The 19,435-nt window shown below is 34.7% G+C and overlaps 2 protein-coding genes across 2 annotated transcripts in view; both read right to left on the reverse strand.

Moving 5' to 3' along the window:
- Positions 1–4,604, reverse strand: part of LOC136805860 (transient receptor potential cation channel subfamily M member-like 2) — a 30,061-nt gene extending 25,457 nt beyond the window's left edge. Inside the window, exons 1-5 of the mRNA XM_067062418.1 lie at positions 4,317–4,604; positions 3,414–3,639; positions 3,068–3,150; positions 2,016–2,151; positions 138–305 (exon numbers count right to left, since the gene is read on the reverse strand). Coding sequence (XP_066918519.1) covers positions 138–305; positions 2,016–2,151; positions 3,068–3,150; positions 3,414–3,623 — 597 coding nt within the window. The 5' untranslated portion in view covers positions 3,624–3,639; positions 4,317–4,604. The remainder of the gene's footprint in view (positions 1–137; positions 306–2,015; positions 2,152–3,067; positions 3,151–3,413; positions 3,640–4,316) is intronic.
- A 1,246-nt stretch (positions 4,605–5,850) lies between these two features.
- On the reverse strand, positions 5,851–18,032 carry LOC136805861 (signal peptide peptidase-like 3). The gene is made up of 12 exons (XM_067062419.1): positions 17,807–18,032; positions 14,416–14,493; positions 13,988–14,049; positions 13,209–13,328; positions 12,400–12,484; positions 11,966–12,078; positions 11,411–11,517; positions 10,779–10,850; positions 9,203–9,291; positions 8,343–8,509; positions 7,574–7,683; positions 5,851–6,101 (listed from the first exon to the last, which is right to left on the reverse strand). Exons 1-12 carry the CDS (start codon positions 17,884–17,886, stop codon positions 6,033–6,035), a joined length of 1,152 nt encoding a protein of 383 aa, XP_066918520.1. The 5' UTR covers positions 17,887–18,032; the 3' UTR covers positions 5,851–6,032.
- Positions 18,033–19,435: the final 1,403 nt, after the last annotated feature.

Raw genomic sequence — 19,435 nt, forward strand, 5'->3', positions numbered from 1 at the left:
TTCACCATACACGTGATTTTTTTATCACTATGTGGTAACAGGTGATAGACCAACAGAGTGATCGAGGAAAAAGCCGTAGTCGTATGGTACAGGCAAGTCAACATAAGACTTTACAGAAATAAATAAACCATATTAACCTTTAACATTCCTTCGCAGAATTTCTTATTGCCAGCTTTGCCAGCATCAGTTTGTAAGTTGGAATCTCCAATCAATGAGACGACCAGTATGGGGAGATCCAAACACCATTTGTGTAGGAGAAATTTTCTCAATTCAAGTAATGGTGTATCGTAAGCGATTTTGATGTACTAAAAAATGATTGTTGAAAAGACAAACATTATTATAAAGGAGGAGCAATGGCTAAGTGGTCAAAGGCGTCAGCGTCTCTAACCAGGGATTCGCGGTTCGAATCCCCACTCCTTCAAATGTTCCGTTCAGTTCATAGATAGCCGAGGCGGCTGGCCGTGGGCCCCGTGAAAACAATCGAAAGACTGTCTAAAAGTCCTCTAGATTACTGGGCTATCCACGTAAAATATTGACTCTATAAATTGGTGGTTGTCGACGTTGTCGGCGTATTTATTCAATAGCGCTCCGCAACGCAAACGTCATAATTATTAATTTTCACTTTTTTGACATTCATACGAGTTGCAATCCCACAATTCAATGCGGCTCAATTAAAGATACGTGCAAGTTGTTATATATCTTTTGTCAAATCATGCAATTAACGTGCAAAAGAGATTAACGTAAAGGTTGATGGGATTGGAACTCGTACAAACACATCGAGAGTAATGATTATGTCAAAAATAAAATATATTTTTAGATTCAGCGCGGTGTACTATTCTTTTAGATTTGCTTTGTTCTACAATCTCCTTCTTCTCAGTTCACTGCATGGCATCTTAAAGAGTTTCAGGTTCTTCGCCCTAGATAGAAATTCTTCTCTACCCACTTTTACCGTTCCGGGATGTGAGGGTGAAGGCGGTTTAGGGGTGTAGGGGGTTAATTGTTGAAATACCGACAAAATAATGGTACGATTTCCGAAATTCAGGGTAAAAATGCTTTAGTTTCAATACCAATTTTTCTTTTGTTTTTTTTATAAAGAAATTTCCCAAAAGAATTTCCTCCTCACCAAATTTCCGAATCACCGGAAAGAATTTGTAAGGTTTCCGAAATTCCGAAGCTAAAACGGTCGATTTTCGCAATACTGAAATCTTTTAATAAACAGCTTTGAGACTGACTTATTATAGGTTCAGGCTAGTAACGACCAAAAAGTCGATTGGTCTTTAATATTTGCGAGTTTTTTGTATGAACATAAGCATTGTTGAGGGAGAAACTGTGGGTAGAATAATTCATTCGTAAAAATCATTTTCTTCTTCTAATATTTGAAAAAGCCCGTTGGTTCGTTTAAAAGTAAACATATGATCAAAGGCTAGTTGCTAACGATACGGTAAGTGTTTTTCGAAGAAAAACATATGATCAAAGGCTAGTTACTAACGATACGGTAAAAGTGTTTTTCGAAGATACAGTACTTTGGAAAATGTTAAAGCTAGGGCGATTTTGAAGATTTATACAAGGCTACCACATGTCAAAATACTTTGTGACTTTTAAGCTGGTCACGCTAATGTAGACTTATTTTAACTTTTATGTGGAAACATGTCAGTATCTTAAAGGGAGAAATTTGGTGGATGGCTTGAAAAATTAACTTTGGCGGGAATTTAATTAGGTGGATGGTTCGAAAAATAAAATTTGACGAAAGAAGGATATTTTAGACCAAAAAACGCTACAAATTGAGAAAAACTTTTTCAAGGCCAGATAAAGCATATATTTGGGGAATGGATACAATAATTTAAATTTGGCGAAAATTTAATTTAGCGGATGGCAAATTTTTATTTTTGCCAAATTTACAAAATTAAGTTCCCCGCCAAAATTTCTTCCTTTAAGGTTACTCTAAAGACAGTTTCCATACAGTAGCGCAAAAGAACTGAACATACATACTTTGGGAAGTTTCATAATACACTTGCCTTGATATTGATCGGTTGATTTCTGGTCAATGAATAAGCGTTGATTTCTCCATAAAAATTGGTTGGCACTTTTTGACCAGTTGAAGACAGCATTGACAGTTGTGTGTTTTCTTTGTACCATAAATTCTCTTGTTCACTTAAAACGTAAAGAAATAAAGGATTCAAACCAACACCCCTGTCTCATTAACATTCAAGGAATTTTTATAAAGGATAAAATGAAGGAGCTACTCTTGTCTCCCGCTAATTGCTAAGAGAGAAAAAAATCCACCCCCCGCTCTTATTAAGACCCCGCGCTAATTAAATTCGAATAATTCAATATTCTATTACAGTGTAAATAGACCTTAAACTTGTTAAAATTTTCATTTTGTTAGTATTGGTTCTTATTTGACGTGTTTATTTGTTAAAGTTTCTTTTTTGTTGTTGAAATTGATATCAGTTAAAAAAAATTCTGTCTTCAAATTACCCCTCCCCCCCCTACTCTTATTCCATCCCCACGCTTATTACAATTTAGAAGATTATCCTACCCCCTGCTTATTCGGACCCCCCCGTCTATTCGGGAGACAAGAGTAAATACCGTGGTTCAACCGGGTAAGCACCATGCTTATATGAGACGAGACGCTGTAACCTATTTATTATCTGATATTACGATGGTGGATTGGCGGTACCTCACGCTAAAGATCTAAAGGAGAGGGCAAATCTCCCATCGGAGAGAAATGACAGTCGGCCTTTGATGTGACGCATCCCCGGGAAGGGTTAAAGGGTCTCTGTTGGAGCCAAAAATCCACGAGTGCTGCTAGGGTTCTGGCCTTCAACAGAAAAATTCTTGACGCAGTCTTGCGAAATTTCGTAATCTAAACCTTCCATATGTTGAAAATTTTCCCGACATTTAGAGTTTTAGCATGTCGGATGAATATTTCTGCATCTGGGATAAACTTTTTTATGGCAAATTAGTTTTGATGATGACAAATTCTATGGACAATGCAATTGAGCGAGATGAACATTTGAGCTCTGATCGTTATTGTAATAAATTGAACATAAGTTAGAAAACTTACTTCCGTTCAAAATTGAATTCTTCATAATCGAAATCTGATTCGCTGTCAGAGTCGTCGGGAGTTCCTTTTCTAGCAGCACTTTCCTACAAGGAAAATCAGAAATTTAAATTCATCGTTTTGATGAATCTTACTCTGAAAAATCCCAAAAAGACCATTTATTTTGGACCAGTTCAAGCAAGAAAGCTAGGGATACCCGGAAATAGAGTAAAGTTGAGTCTTTGTAACTCGAACATGAACTGGGAAAACAAATTTATTTTGGAGATTTCGAGATATGAAGCAAGGCTTATAAGGCATTGTTTTCGAATTTAAGAGGGTTAAAGAGACTCTACTGTATTTAGAGTCTTACCGGTTTAATAAAGTCTGTCTGTTTTTCAGCCACAGGTTCTGGTTGTAAAGCTGTGAAAACTTCATCACTGCCGTCTTCATTTTCTCCATCATTTGATGAAAGATATTCTTCCGTTGATATTCCTGGTGAAGGATGGTCTTGGTGATGAATTGGTGTTACCAAAGGATTGACATCCATGGAGATTTCTTCTTCACCTTGTTGATCGCTCATCTTCTTTCTTTGTTATCTGGAAATAATTTGAGTAATAGTAGGGTGTTTGAATTTCAAACTTGTTGTTGTATACCTTTTTGTATAGAATTTCATGCTCTATCAGATGGTTTCAATCATTTTCGTTGAACATAACTTTGAAAAATGGTAATTTTTTGCCTATTTTTAGGGTAAGGAGTTTTTCCTACGTCAATTTTCGGCCATAAAAACTGCCATGCCTAATTCACGGGCCCCCTCTCAAAAAGTCTCAAAGTTTCATGACATACAGGATGAAATATCTTAATAAAACAAAAGAAATAGAAAGAAATTTTTTAGTGGAATTTCATTTGGATTTATTTTTGTTCTTAAAATAGTCGGTGAAATTTGCATTTAGAACAATGCGAAGCCGTAAAGTTTCAAATTGAAAATTTATTGTGTTTCTGACTTGACACAAAAAACGCAAAAACAAATTAACGAAAATATTGATTTCTCCTCATTAGGCCCAACAGCTGTTGCAATGACTCTGACTTAGGTGAAGTATAATGTGTACGCAAATTTTCATCTGAAGAAAAAAACATCCTGCAAATCTTTTTTGAGCAGTTTTATAGCGGTGACGTGGAGTTATTTTACAATTCTTTTTAAGGTCTAATTAATGCCATTAATCTCCCTAAAAATCAAAAAGCGGAGGTTTTACCTGACAAAGAATATAATACTTACAGCTCGAATTAGGTTTTTAAGTGGACAGAATTTTACATCATATTGAAAAAGGCTATCTTCTAATTTTCGAACAAAACAACGATCCTATACCACCAACCGTACAAAAACAAAAGAAATCCACAAAAGATCTACATCGAAATACATAAAAAATGCTTTGTTTACCTTTTATAACGTGGCACGCTCCGACTAATATTGAGCTTGTTGCTATGAAAAATGCTTATATCTATGTAAACTATCGAGAGTTAAACAAAATAAAAATCAAGTAAAAAAGAAAAATAGATTACTAGAATCAAGAGCATACGAAAATGCATGAGTTTAGTCGTGACTACACACATAGAGTCTTTCCTAAAATATATTAACAGACTTTTCACTTAAAGCAAATTGGACGATTTTCGGTACACGTTTTTTTTTTTATAAGAACGTCAAAGATTTTCGAAGCCTTCGGATGTTCTTAGTTTTTTGGATTTGATGCCTAAAAATGTTCTTAAAATGTTCTTATTTTCAGCATTTTTTGAGCATGTTGATGTAATTTCTTAAGAAATTGCATGTTTTTAAGTCTCCAAAGCCTTAGTATGTTCTTAGAATGTTCTTAGATTTTTGGGCCTCGAAGCCTTATGTTCTTATATAGTTTGTTCTTATATAAAAAACGTGTAGTAGATAATAGCATGCTACTATAATATCTATGATATGATTTAAAAATAGCTTTTCGGGGATGCAAACATTATTTTGCATCTCCAATACATAAACATTTCCCGAATTGTTTGGTATTTTCAAACCATATTGAAAACTATATATTTGCATTACTCCTATAAAGACAAGTGCATGCTGAAAATTTGAGCTCAAAAGCTTTTTTCTATCAATTTTTATGACTGTTTTTGTTCACAGTGAAATCCCTTATAAAAATTAAAACATACAGCCCGGCCTCGTTTCCATGTAATTCTATTGTTTATATAAAGAAATTTCAAATTAAAATAACTCAAGAACCAGAAGTGCTTTTTTCATACTTTTTTTATTTGTTTAGTTTTGTGACATTTTTATGAAACTAAATAGAAACACCCAAACATTAAAACAAAAAAAGTAAAAAAGCCTAATAACAATTCGGGAAAGGTGTATTCTCATTTTCGGAGTAAATTGCAAAGCCACTAATTAGAGCTAAATTAGCTAAATGAGCGTTTAACAAAAGTTAGACTAATTATAAGCAAAATACAATGCAAAACAGGGCAAAATGGACTGTTGCATTAAAAAACCATACAAGGGGGTGGACGAACCTTTCAAGTCAAAATAAAATATTGAAAATGTGTGGATACCCTGTGGAAAATGGTAACACTTCCAAAAATGCCCTTAGAAAAGATCTTTTCATACCTTTAAAGTGAGGGTGGACGAACTAAAATCAGTATTGTATGCCCTGGAAATTTTCGAATAGCTTTTTACCCCCTTGGAAAAATGAAAAAACACCCCCTGGAAATGTTCGTCCCCATTTCTGTTTGGATATAAAAAGGAATGGCCCAATCATTTTACAGAAACAAGAAGAAGATGAATGATTAATCAAGTCTTGATTTAAAATTTGCGTAGTATAATTGGTAAAACGTAAAGTTGCTATTATAAAAAAATTTATAAATATTATAAATATTTTGGATCAATCTAAAAATTTGTTTGCATAAAAAACAAAACAATAAGGTCTGTTGTACCCCCCTGTGAGCAGGAATAGCTCAACTTCTAGACAATAAGTTGTTCTTCTTTTGAATTTTCACCAGCATCGTAATTCCACATTGCAGATAAATCACCCTGGAAAGAAAAAAAACATGATTGACAAATTTCATATTTGTGCTAGGAACATTCCTGCCCAGCGTAGTTTAAACTTTCATAAAACGTCATTCGAACGTTGTTTTGACGTCATTTTTATGATCGGTAGATGCATTCTTTCAGAAATTGTACCAAGCCTTATCACTGAGGCAAACTAAATGCAAGTATTAATATGGTGTTACAGTGGAGTCTCTTTAACTCGAACCTCTATAACTCAAATGTCTCCTTAACTCGAACAAGTTTTATGGTCTCTTCAGTTAACAATGCGCTATAAACCCTACAAATTCGTGTTTCTCGTACGAGTGCGAGTTATGAAGACTCTACTGTAAGAGCAGATCGTCGAAGGAAGGGAGTATAGCGACAGAAAATAACGCTGTTGATCAAGGCATATGGCTCAATAAAAACAGATGTAACACAAAAATGTTATACAAAAAATATAAAATTTTCTTCACCCAAAAGCAACGAATACACATTGAATAGTGGGGCAAAAGTTCGGGTGTCACACTTTCGGCCATAGCTCCAGACTTTTTTTTAAAAAACATCAAGCTTCTATGAAAACGTTTAAAATGGCTTTTCAAAACCTTAAGCTCACTCATTGGTATATTTGTGACAAAATTCACTTATTCGAGAAAAAAAACAGTGCGGTCAAGTGCAGAGCTAAATAGCGCTCCGCAACGTTTACGTCATAATTATTACTTTTCACTTTTTTTGACATTTGTACGAGTTGCAATCGCACAATTCAATGCGGTTCAATTAAAGATACGTGCAAGTTGTTATATATCTTTTGTCAAATGATGTAATTACAGTGCCGTAGGAAGCATTTTCATATTGAGGGGGCTGAAGTTTAGTGACACCGCGAGGGCCAACCATGGTTTGGCCCGAGGGGGGAAATTTTGAAAATTTGAGCTCTAGATTGCTTGAAAATGCACTCAATTGTGACAATTATGACAAATTAAAAAAGAAAAAATTTGCATTTTGCAAAATAACCATTTTTGAAAAAATTATTGCCCCCCAGTTGCTACGGCACTGAATTACATGCAAAAGAGATTAACGCAAAGGTTGATGGGATTGGAACTCGTACAAACACATCGAGAGTAATGATTATATCAAAAATAAAATCTATTTTTAGATTCACCGCGGTGCGCTATTGGGTTCTTCCAGAAAATGTCCTTACATGAGGGTGGAGGATATAGTGTCCGGGGGGGTAAATTGACCTTGTCCGGGGGTAAATTTGCTTTGTTTGGGGGTAATTTTGCTTTGTTTGGGGGTAATTTTGAATGTCCAGGGGGTCAGCTGATGCTTGTCCAGGGGATTATATACCTGCTGTCCGGGGGGTCAAAAGTCAAAATGTCAGGGGGTAAATTTCTCAGAAATCTTTATATCCTCCACCCCCCATATTCAATTTTTTTCTGGAAAAGCCCATTACAATATAACACGGCGAGAGAAATTGTTACCTTTCTGTATGCTTGTATGATGAGAGGTATTAAAATACAAGGTACAAGATACAACAGAGCCGGTTGAGCTGCTTGAAACATCTCTGACATTGTCGTTGCTATTAAAAGCCCTGAATGTGATAATGTAAATATACTAGATTTTGCTTTGGTTGATATACAACGCCATTTGAACGTTTATAAGGGGAGATCTAGAGTAGAGTCTACTTTTGGTTGAACTTTTTGATATTCTTTTATGACGCTGAGTCCAGTGAAGTAGACTAGGAGCAGTGAAAACAGTGGCTTCACAATTGACATCAACACTTCATGGAAAATTAAAAAAAAAACAAGCAACATGCTGAATGGACCTACCTGATGATGAGAATCAGATAAAAATAGGGCAATTAGCAAGAGAGTAAAAAAGTGTAGTGAGCAAAAAATAAGAAAGAAATACCCAGCCAATCGCGAGAAATGCTCTTTTTCCTTAAAAATGACATAAGGGAATTTCCCCAAATAAGAAAATCCGATTTTTACGACCAAAACCTCTACTTTATGCAAAAAAACACACAAAGTAAAAAAAAAAACATTTTTAGGCACTTTTTGGCCCAAATTTGTCCCAAAATTTTTTTTCCCAAAAATCGGGCTCCGTCACGATTTTGCATCACAGTGCAAAAAATCAGAAAAAGTTAATGAGCCGATCCCGAGAAAAGCTGGTAACAGACAAACGAACGGACGAACGAACATCAGTTAATCTAAAGGACCTCTGTGGTAGGTCCAACAACAAAGAACTCACCTATAAAATATGTTATTACAGACATATTATAATATCCAGTCATTGCCCCTTGGCTACTCTTCAATTTAGTAGTGGACTTCTCAAAACGTAATATGAAAGAGATAAGTAAACCGGGAAGAACGATATCTCCAAGGCCAAGCATACCAAATCTGTTTGGATATCTTGAGCTAGAATATTAAGAATTAAACAAAGTCAACGCTCTATAATCGAAACCTGTATTTGAATCATTTTCTGTAATTTAGAATAATAAGGTGATGATATAGTTTTTGGGAGAAAGTGGCAACGCACGCAAAAATTTTGTTATTTACTAATACACAATAAATTGAAGTCGAAATTAGAATTGTTTGATATTTAAAGTTTCACGCAACTTTTCGTCACGATCTTCAGTCAAAAATTCTATACTAAAAATTCGTTTCAAGTTTACAAGAATATACTGTGCACATCAAAGTCTTCGTCAAAATAAATGACGTCATTTCAGTTTTTGGTGTCGTGGAGTTTGAGGGTGAACTTATTTACATGCCGACATCTACTAATACCAAATTTCTTAACCAACATTAAATACTGTGTATATTTTGACCCCCCCCCCCAAAAAAAAAAGCTCAAAGTCTCCAATGTAACCGGAAAGTGCGCGATCCAATAAATCCTTTCACGAATGTTGGATAGGGGGCGGGGGGTCACACACCGGTGAAGGTGAGGCTGAGGTTGAAGGAGATTCAGAAAATGGTCGAAATTCACAGAAATTAACCCACGCGAAATTTAATCCAGTTAAGGGTGACAAAATCAATCGAAGTGTACGGTCAACAGTTCTTTCAAAAGAGTGTTTGCATCAGGCTTTCACAAAAATGAACAACAATACATACCTGGGGAACATCAACTTTCCTGGTAAAGATAGATTTTTCGGGACAGGTACTTTTTCATGGATATTCAACTTTTTTGCCACATAATTCATCTAAAAAGTAGAATAAGTGTTGATAGAATAATTCAAAAAGCCTCTACAAAAGAGGGCATGAAATTAGGCACTTATCCCAAATAAATGTAATAAAAATTCAAAATGGTAGAGGAGTAGCATATACATTGTGTTGCATTCCTTCTAGAGTATTCATGGTTCAAACGTTGAAATAAGCTATTTCAAGGAAACTGTAGAATTAAAGGAAGTTCAGTTTATTTTTTTTTTTTTAACTAGCCGTATAGTATTGTATAAGGGTTGCGAAGCGATCCAGACTCCACCTCAATTCGCAAGTTGCTAGCAAAATAAGAGCCACTCTGATAAAACCCCGAAAGAGACAGGGTCTAAGCCTCATAATACCCCAAACACACCACACAAACTACGGCGACACAACATCCACCGCCCTGCGCAACGATCTTTCTTTCATTCTAGTTCTTCTAATGTAAATGGTGCCTTAAAAAATCGAAAACGTTCGAAATTTTTATTCGAATCGTCTGTCGAAATCATCAAACAAAAATAAACAACAGCAAAAATCTACAAAGTTGGCTTGTTGTTGGTTCTTGGGCAGTTTTGATTTATTTTCTTAACAAATTCGACAAATTTGATTACCTCCGTACTTCTTTATCATTGAATATCCACTTGGTTTTGCAAGGTAAGTTTAGTTCACTTAAAAGAGCTCTCATCCGGCCCGCACGACCCGCAAAAACTTCTCTTTTATTGACCTTATTTGATACTTGATAGTTACTTTTAAAAGTCAAGGAATGATGAAGATCCTTTCTGTCACCTTTCAAACTAGTTTTTTTTCCATTTAATAGCAAAATAAACATTTAAAAACCGAAGAACCACTGTTTAGATACGTGCTCGCGTGGCAATTTGATCAACTTCAGATTTTAAGTCTGTGTTTCGGCTCCCGGTAATTTTTTTGCTGTTCACTGCTAGGGTACACCATTTTAAAACGGCATTTTTCGCAGTCCTAGTTACCAAACCGAGAAAATTTTCGTGGCTTCATTTAAGGCCATTTTGACAAAATCATCGGTTTGAAGATGTGATTTATATAGCAAATTTTCGCTTGGCATAGAAGTTAAAGGTACGTGCACACAATGTAGCAAAACTGCTTCGCTCATAAATTCGATTCGCGATAAGTTTCCTTGAAAATCTCATTACAATCTTTCAACAATGAGCACGCCCATTGTATCTTTTTATGGCTTTAAGTTAGACGCCTAGCATTGCCTTCCCTCATTTTGACGGAAATATTCAAGCTAAAAGTTTTTGACTTTTGGTAAGAAAAAATAGAATTTCTATTTCTATGTAAGAAGGGGAAATAGAAAATAGTTTAACAGAAATACTTGGAGTTTTTACACAAGATCAAAGAATGTGTCTGTAATTGGCCAATTATCTCAAATCATCTTTCTAAATACTTCATCTGTAAACCTACTTCCTTTTCTTACAACATACTGAGAAGTAAACGGTCTGAATTATTACGTACTTACAGGATTATAAGCTGGTCTCGTTGCAACGCGCAACATGACATTATCGTTAAAAATATACTCGGACAGGAAAACCTAAAATGAAAAAGAATTAGAGTAATAAGATATTATGTAAAAAATGCTATTATTATCGTAAAGAATGATAATGAATCCCTACTTTTATAAAAAAGTACGGTACCTAAACCCATTTAACTCCTTGACGTTCTCAAATCGCATTTTTAAGATTTTTCAATGCTTAAACTTTGAATTGAATTATCTCGGCTTTAGTGATAGCTAAACCCTTAATGTTTGGTAGTTGGAAAGCTCTTTCAAAGCTTTATCTTTTCAGTGTGTCAGATTTTGAATTAGGTCCAAAATTAAAACTATCGGCAGTCGAAAATATCGTTCCTGAGAGAACAAAATTTCGCTGGTGGGACGTCAAGGAGTTAAGGCATTTCAAACACAAAATCTTTCGATACAAATTAATCTTTTTTCCTAGTCTGAAAATATACTCATTTTTATTGGTAATGCTAATTCATTTCTAGGTTATAATACAACATTAAAGCAAGAAAATACAAAGGGAACGTGTACGCTTTGGTAGACTTAATATATAATTTAACTATGGAAAAATTAACGGCACAACAATGCAAACTTACCCAAAAGACGTCGTAGACGAGTAAACCAACCAATAAAAGCGTTGCAACTTTCAAATTTGGTAAACGAATGTAAGAAAGCATCGTAACACATAATGCACATCCAATAGCTACAAAATGAATTTAACGAAATATAACTATACTAAGGGGATGAGTATCTTATGCCGTATGTTTTGTTGTTTTGTATTTTATCTCTGTTCTGTTTTAAAAATTACATGATATATATTTTTAGGCATTATTATAATAAGAAACCATTATTAGTATATACCATTATCATTTAGGAAACAAAACAAATCAAGCCTTTTGTAGACATCTTCTGATCATGGCCAACCAAAATCTCTAATCAGAGTTTGTAGGAAAAGGTATCCTGCTAATGGAAGCACTATTCAACGTTGGAGAAAAATTTTTTAACCAGAAAATCTCATTAAATTGCAAATTGACCCACATCGAGAAGTGCTACCATTAGGGTACCACTTTTCTCAAAACTTCAATCAAAGATAGATGGATATGGCTTGGTATAGGTTATATAAAGGTCAGTGCTGGTCAGTGCTTACTTACCGTCCATCAATATCCAATGACCAGTAAATATCCATACAGAAACAATGATTGTTGAAACCAGTAATGATAAACATTCATTTCTTGTGTAGTCATTGCAACACCTTGACGATATTCTGAAGAAATTTAAAAACAAAGGATATATCATTATCATGCACTTGGATAAAAGAAGAAAAATATAAGGAGTAATAAATCAAATAAATCAAAACCCACACAAACCCTACATTAATAATGTGACCTCAAACTGGATGCTATCGTCATAGTAACAACTGCTGAGCACAAAGCAGGAAAACATCAAGTAGCATTTCTAAAGTCCTTGGTAGGACCTAGTCTATAAAGATATTTTCATTTTCACCAGTCTGTTATAAAGATTCCCAGACTGTGACACGATTTTGTATGATGATCCACAAAAATTAACGGTAAAAGAAAATACTTACTTTGAGTTGCCATCAATATTGCAAAAATTGAAACATTTTTCACAAACTTGCAGTAGAAGAAATGAGAAGGAGAGAACGGAGAGCACTGAAAAAGAGAAAGATATTATTGGAGTTAAATTTTTTTACAGGACCCCTGTTTTGTAAAAATAAATCATTGAAGGGGAAGGGCAGAAGGTTAAAGAAAAAACCTTCAACTCATTAACAAAAACAAAATACATTTTTATATGATTCAATAAGCTACGTATTGTATATATTCTAAAAGGGCCCATAGTATCAGTCTGGGTTTAGGTCCCAGGCAAAAATTAGGTCCCGATGAGTTTTAAGTCCCCCCACCCCCAAAGATTTAAGAATTTTTTGTTAGCCCCCAGGACTTTTGACCCTAGACACTTTCAAAAAATTGATCCAGTAAAAAGGTGTTTTCCAATGTAAATTACGTTCAGTTCTAAGTTTAAGATAAAATATTTTGCACACTTTCTATAAAAATATTGCGCGGCAGGCGAAAAATTTTCAGATTCATGAAGCCAACTATTAATCTGAATTATTTTAGCCCCACGTTAAGTGATGAGATTTTAGCTCCCCCAAGTACATAGGTCCCCCCAAAAAAGTGGTGTACTCCCAGTCCCCTCCTTTTTTGGGAAAAGTTTAAGGTGTAACCCCCCCCCCAACCAGCAGGGAGAGGGCTGACGCTATGTTTAAAGGGAAAAACAGTGCCTCAACAAAAAGGCAGTTCTTGTACAAAAATACTAAAATGAAATGTAAGGTAAGATTCGCATCCAAAAATCAGTTAAAATACAATATTATGATATAACCTGTTGTTGAAATGAAGAAGAAGAACTGGAAAACATTGAAGAATAAAAACATGGTCAGCAGTGAAAGTGATGCACCAATCGGTAAAAAGATGGCATGGCTCAGTTCTATTGTATGAGAACCTAAAAAGAAAGGAAACATAAATTTACAAAATACTGTAAAAATGATATTTTGGTCATTCCAGCAAAGTGTCAACTACATTTGGAGAGATCCATACCCGATTAAACAGCCTTTCAATAAGTGCTATCAAATGGTGCATTGGTTGAAGTAATTTTCTAAGGTCCCTATTGATACTGTTGGTATCCAGTCAAAAAAGCAAGTCCGGCCTAGCAATAGTAAATTTTCACTACAGCCAGATTTGCATGAAGAAGTAAAGTATTTCACTAAGAACACAAAGACGATGAATGGGCGAACGAGTAGTATTCTTTTATAGTCTAGGGTAGTTTCTAGCTATATCAGAGAAACTTGTTAATGTCAGGTTTGACTAAAAGAAAGAAGCAATGGAGAGTGAATTATGGAATTTTGATTTGTTCTATTTTAGTTTGGTTTTTGAGAGAGATTTCGTTCCTTTCTCAGTAATAACAATTCCACGAAGATAATTTTCTTTTATTTATAGACAATCCATGTTAATTGGATAATATCAAATCCCCTCAATTCCTAGGGAGTTCACTGAGATCCTTCATTCCATTTATCAAAGCAAGACAAAGAAAATTTTCCTTGTTAAAATTTGATATTTTCTCATCATTCAGGGCCATTTTTTGTTGTACTTAAAAATAAATACCTTTTCCTTCTTTATTCTTTTCATCTTTGCTATCCGTAAATAAACTGTCAACAGATAATGATCTAGAAATTAAGCAAACAAATTTATCAACATACTTTTACAGTTAAAATCAGTCAGTTAGATTGCTTTCTGTTTCTTTTAAATTTTCTAAACTATTTTATGGTTATTGTCTCATTATTATGTACTATATTGATCCTTATCCATAGATGTGATACTACTAATAAGTCACAAAGTTAATTACTTATTAACTACCCAATCAATCATAAATACTGTACATAATTATAACATAATGATTTAACATAAATATTATTCCCAACTTGGCACACTTTTTTTTCGAAGAATATACTTTATAAGCATATTCATGATGAAACTTGCAAAAAAATTAAGAATATGCTAAGAATAACATTATTTTTATATACCACAAATACCTTTTGCTTCCATAAATGATGAGAAACAATGCACATCCGAATATCCATATTCTGGAGGTATCAAATAATCCTGAAAATCTGAAAAGTAAAAAGAATAACCCTACTAAGTGCTGAGCTATGTTGTGAACTTGATATTTTGTTCCAGGAATTACTGTTCAGTATGCAACAAAAGAAAATGGACCAAAATCAAAGATTTTATTAATAACTGTAATTGCAATTACTCCTTTGGGAGAACTTAAGTCAACAACCTATTGACACAGTTCCGCATATTTAATTATTCATTCGGGCTGGAAATTATCTGCTCCGTATTACGGAAATTAAACCCTAATAAATACTTGAGCTAATATTTCATAGGATTAGGAAGTCACGCCGGAAGATTTACAGCGTTTACTAGGTAGTAATTGGGGGAGAATGTTAGCGTGCCAATTAGAACAGAACTTATTTATATATATACAGGTAATATCTAATTTCCCGCTTGTAGTTTTACTTGCATCCATTGAAGTGTGCAGTAATTAGTTATGCAATAGACCGTTGCTTTTAACCTAAAAGGAGTTATTGGGGAACTGTGTAGGCTGTCGCGTTCTACCAAACAAATTGAATGGAACTTGTGTTCCTAATTCTACCTTGTACAGAACCCCTAATAGAGCCCCTCAATTTGTTAGTTAGTACCCTCTCTCAGTATAGACCTACTTTAATGGAATAAATTTTCGCGGGGATTAATTTTCGCAGATTTCGCGGATTTGGGTGTCATCCGCGAAAATAAGTCCCATTGGAAATTCGAAAAAGGCCCATCCGCGAAATATTTCTAAACAAAACTCAAAATATGTCAAATAAATACTATTTGAATGGTTACTTGCATCAAAGAGGCGCAAATAATGTGTATTTCAACAACCAATATGCATGATTTGACAGTAAAAGTCACAAAATCGAGAAAATAATGCCCCCCAATAGTGCCATCTGCGAAAATTAATCCCCGCATTTAATCCCCACTAAAATTTATCCCATTAAAGTAACTCTTCACACAAAAATTACGGGAAGCGCATGTTTGGACTTTGTACCCTATGCTGCACTCAAGCACTTAAGCCAAAGTCCTGCAAAGGCAGGACAAAAATCAGTTTTTTGAAGTTTGCAAAAAAACGCCACATAGAAGATCTTTCAAATTCAGTATGTGAATAGAGCAGTAAAAAATACAACTTTTCTATTTTTCCTTTTTTTTGCAAAAGTTCTAGGAATGAAAATAAAGGGATAGTGATAATTGAATACTATCCATTGATGACCCGCGGCACTATCGTAAAGCTAGAATCGCTTCGCGTACTCCTCTTCGCTTGAGAAAATGATTGACAGATTGAATCACCCGCACAGGAGTTTGCGGAGCGTTCTCGGCTCAATCCTCGGACCGCATTAAAAATGGTAAACTGAGCTGTGATAGATCATTTTGATGGAAGTTGTTGGAATGTTTACAAGGCTCTTGACAGAAAATCGTTTGTTTTATTGTCAATGATGACAGTGCGGTTATTAATTTTGTTGGATCTGACAAATTGATGTTTGTAAGTGCACTTTATAGTTTTGAATCCAATAGAAGAATCATATTCTGGTTTTCATGTTAATAGATGCTGTTTTGGAGCTTTAGGTCTACACTGTCTCTTGAAGGATAAAACCCAATAAATAAATATGAATAATGTGATGAGAGCACAAATTAATTGCAGCATTGATCTTTGATAGCTATCATCCAGTGTGGAAAGGAAGAAAAGTCCACATCGAATTATCATTTGTTTAATAAACTGAGGTTCACGCCAAAACACTCTCACACTAAAAGTTGCTCAAAATAAACTTTAAATTCTATTTACACTCTACGTGTCGGTTAAGGGAGAGACAGAGAGCAAGGTGGACGTGCTTAAACCTACTCCAACACATTTGATTTGAGTTAAGGAACGACATATTAAAAAATACATGATTTCTTTTTCGATTTTACAGTAAGTGAAAATAGACCTTTTTTCAAAGAGGCCACTCTGTTGAATAATTATGTAGTCCAGCAGAAAAACAATGATAAAACCATGCATAATTCTTAGTACAATATACATGATACAGTAATTATGCATGGCTCTATCATTGTTTTTATGGCTGGACTACATAATTATTCAACAGGACGTCCTCTTTGAAAAAAGGTCTATACATACAGACCAGATTAGCAACTCCAGAAGATTTTTCAAATTTTAATTTTTTTTTCAAAACCTATCCTATCTTGTAGAGCTTTAAAAATGAAAGAAAATGAGGGGTCATAGGCCTCCAAAGGATAAGTGGTTGTAAAGATATTCAAATTTTAGTGTCAAAAATTTGACTAAAAATGTCAAAAAAAAGGTTAGGAAACAGTAGGAAAACAGCTTGGAAAAATTTGAAAAATGTGTCAAAACCCAAAAGAGAAAAAAAGAAATTTTCCAGTCATGCTTCTTCAATTTTGCATACCTCTTTTTCTAGTGTAGCTAGAGACCTGAAATTTGGAGGGAGAATTCTTTGATGGTGTTAGAATATTATTATATAAAAATATTTGTAAAATATTTAGTATATTTAATATCAAAATAACGAAAGATATATATTTTTTTGAAAAAAGAAGACATTGCATTGTTTTATTTTTGTTTTTGAAGAAAATTAGTTTGGAAAAGGTTGAAATGAGTCAAAAAAGGTGGTAGGACCCATTTTGAAGGGGCCTCTGGAAATGGAGGAACAAAAACTTTTGAATAAAGAATAAGTTTTTCTGAAAGGAGAAACCCCAAATGAAAATTTACCAATTTGCTGTCTAGCCCGTGTCCACAGTGTTATATAGACCTTTTTTTAAAGAGGCAGCCATGTTGAATAATTACCGTGAGATTGGGTAACTTGCATCAGTGGAGGCTAACATGCATAGCCCTCAAATGAACGATCTGGCTGGTCATTAAAATACAAAATTAAATCAAAACAAAAATGGTAGAGAAGAGCTGCGAGCGGAGCTGCGTAGATGTATTTTAATGACCAGCCAGGTCTTTCGTTTGAGGGCTATGCATGTTAGCCTCCACTGATGCAAGTTACCCAATCTCACGGTATGTACTCCAGCATAAAAACAATGATACAGCCATGCATAATTTTTAAAATATGCATGATACAGTAATTATGCATGGCTGTATCATTGTTTTTATGCTGGAATACATAATTATTCAATATGGCTGCCTCTTTAAAAAAAGGTCTATACCGCTGGATGGAAAGCTAAGATCATGGGCTTTTATTTAGTAAAAACCGGAACGCTTTAGCATACATAGAAAAAAGTTTGAAGGGTTCAAAGCTCATGGAAAAATGAAACATTTGGTTTGACGTCAACGAAAGTTGCATGACTTCTGGAGTCGCTAGACCAGATACTTACATGGCGGTTCTTTCTGCTATTGAAGGGGAATGGAACTCAGATGTTATTTGCTGAGTAGTGCTCAACGGTGATTGACTCATTATAACAAGTAGAAAATATGAACAGAAATAATTTGACAGTTGGACTTCTTGGATGCAGGTTGGTCAGTCAGTCAGTGGCAGCACCATCGGTCATCGAGTGTAGTGTAGTTGAGACTTTCATCAAAAAAATATATTTTGAATTTGTCACTTTCGTTTTCTCATTACCTGAATATGAAAGAATTAGCTACTTATTGCTTGTACGCGGCGGTGCGCACGCGGCGGTCACTTTTTAAATTGAAATACTAGTCTAGCAATGAAGAAAAAAGCAAGTTCCCTGCAACTTTGCCTTGGTCTGTTGGTATAGGTATTTTGCTGTATTTTGTAGCTTCACTGTATTTTGGCACTGCTGAACACTGAACACTGAATCTTATTGAGCACATTGGGGAATCCTCTCCCATGATATTACCAGAGTTGAGCTAAAGATTCAGGTTACGAAATTTCTAACAGTCTGATATGTTTCTCTTTCTCTTTTTTTTATTATATTTTCCAAATTTGTAAAATATACCGTACGCATCAGTGGAGGGAAACTTGCATAGCCATCAAATGACTGACCAACCAAAGCAGCCAAATTTCAAAACAATTGAATTACGCAGCTCCGCTCGCAGCTCTATTCTACCATTTTGTTTTGATATTTAACTTTTTTGTATTTGTATTTGCAGTTAACTTTTACGTCAGAGGGCCGAAATGTTGTTAACAGTGCAAACAGGTGAATACTTTGGGGAGGCAAATAAATGACAAAAATGTATTAGGTTCCGAAATGTGTATTTGTCGTACATATAATTATATATATAGTAAACTTGAAATGATTGACATTTGCCGAAATCTGTGAAATGAAATATATATATAAATGTGAAATATTGTTCGTTTTTGAGCTGGTGTTGGGATGTACCACCGTGAGATCGGGTAACTTGCATCAGTGGAGGCTAAGGGGTGACGTCCATATTCAAAGTCGCCACGCGTAATGGGAAAAGACCGTTAGTGGGTAGGTATATCGGAATATTGAGAGTTAGCTGTGACATTGATGACCAAAATGAAATTTCACTAAAATTCCAAGGAAAAAATCAAAGGCCGCTTACCGTGAGCAGTCCTAAATCCGACCCCCCAAATAACTGTTATGAAAATTTTTTTATGTTTACAAACATTCCCTCTACAAGTTGAACAATAAACTATTGCAAGAACTCTCAAAACAAAACATCTAACAAGATGACTACCGTGAGAATGGGTAACTTGCATCAGTGGAGGCTAACATGCATAGCCCTCAAATGAAAGACCTGACTGGTCATTAAAATACAACTACGCAGCTCCGCTCGCAGCTCTACTCTACCATTTTTGTTTTGATTTAATTTTGTATTTTAATGACCAGCTAGGTCTTTCATTTGAGGGCTATGCATGTTAGCCTCCACTGATGCAAGTTACCCAATCTCACAGTATAATGTCAAGATGTCAATTAATGTGATCAAAAAAGTGTGAGTTGTAAAAATAATAAAATAATTCAATGTATCAAATCTCTCAGTTATAGTTGACACTTTGGTATCTTCATCGCGTCACA

This window comes from Clytia hemisphaerica, unplaced genomic scaffold (assembly GCF_902728285.1).
Source record: "Clytia hemisphaerica strain Z4C2 unplaced genomic scaffold, Clytia hemisphaerica genome assembly, whole genome shotgun sequence".
Taxonomy (NCBI): domain Eukaryota; kingdom Metazoa; phylum Cnidaria; class Hydrozoa; order Leptothecata; family Clytiidae; genus Clytia; species Clytia hemisphaerica.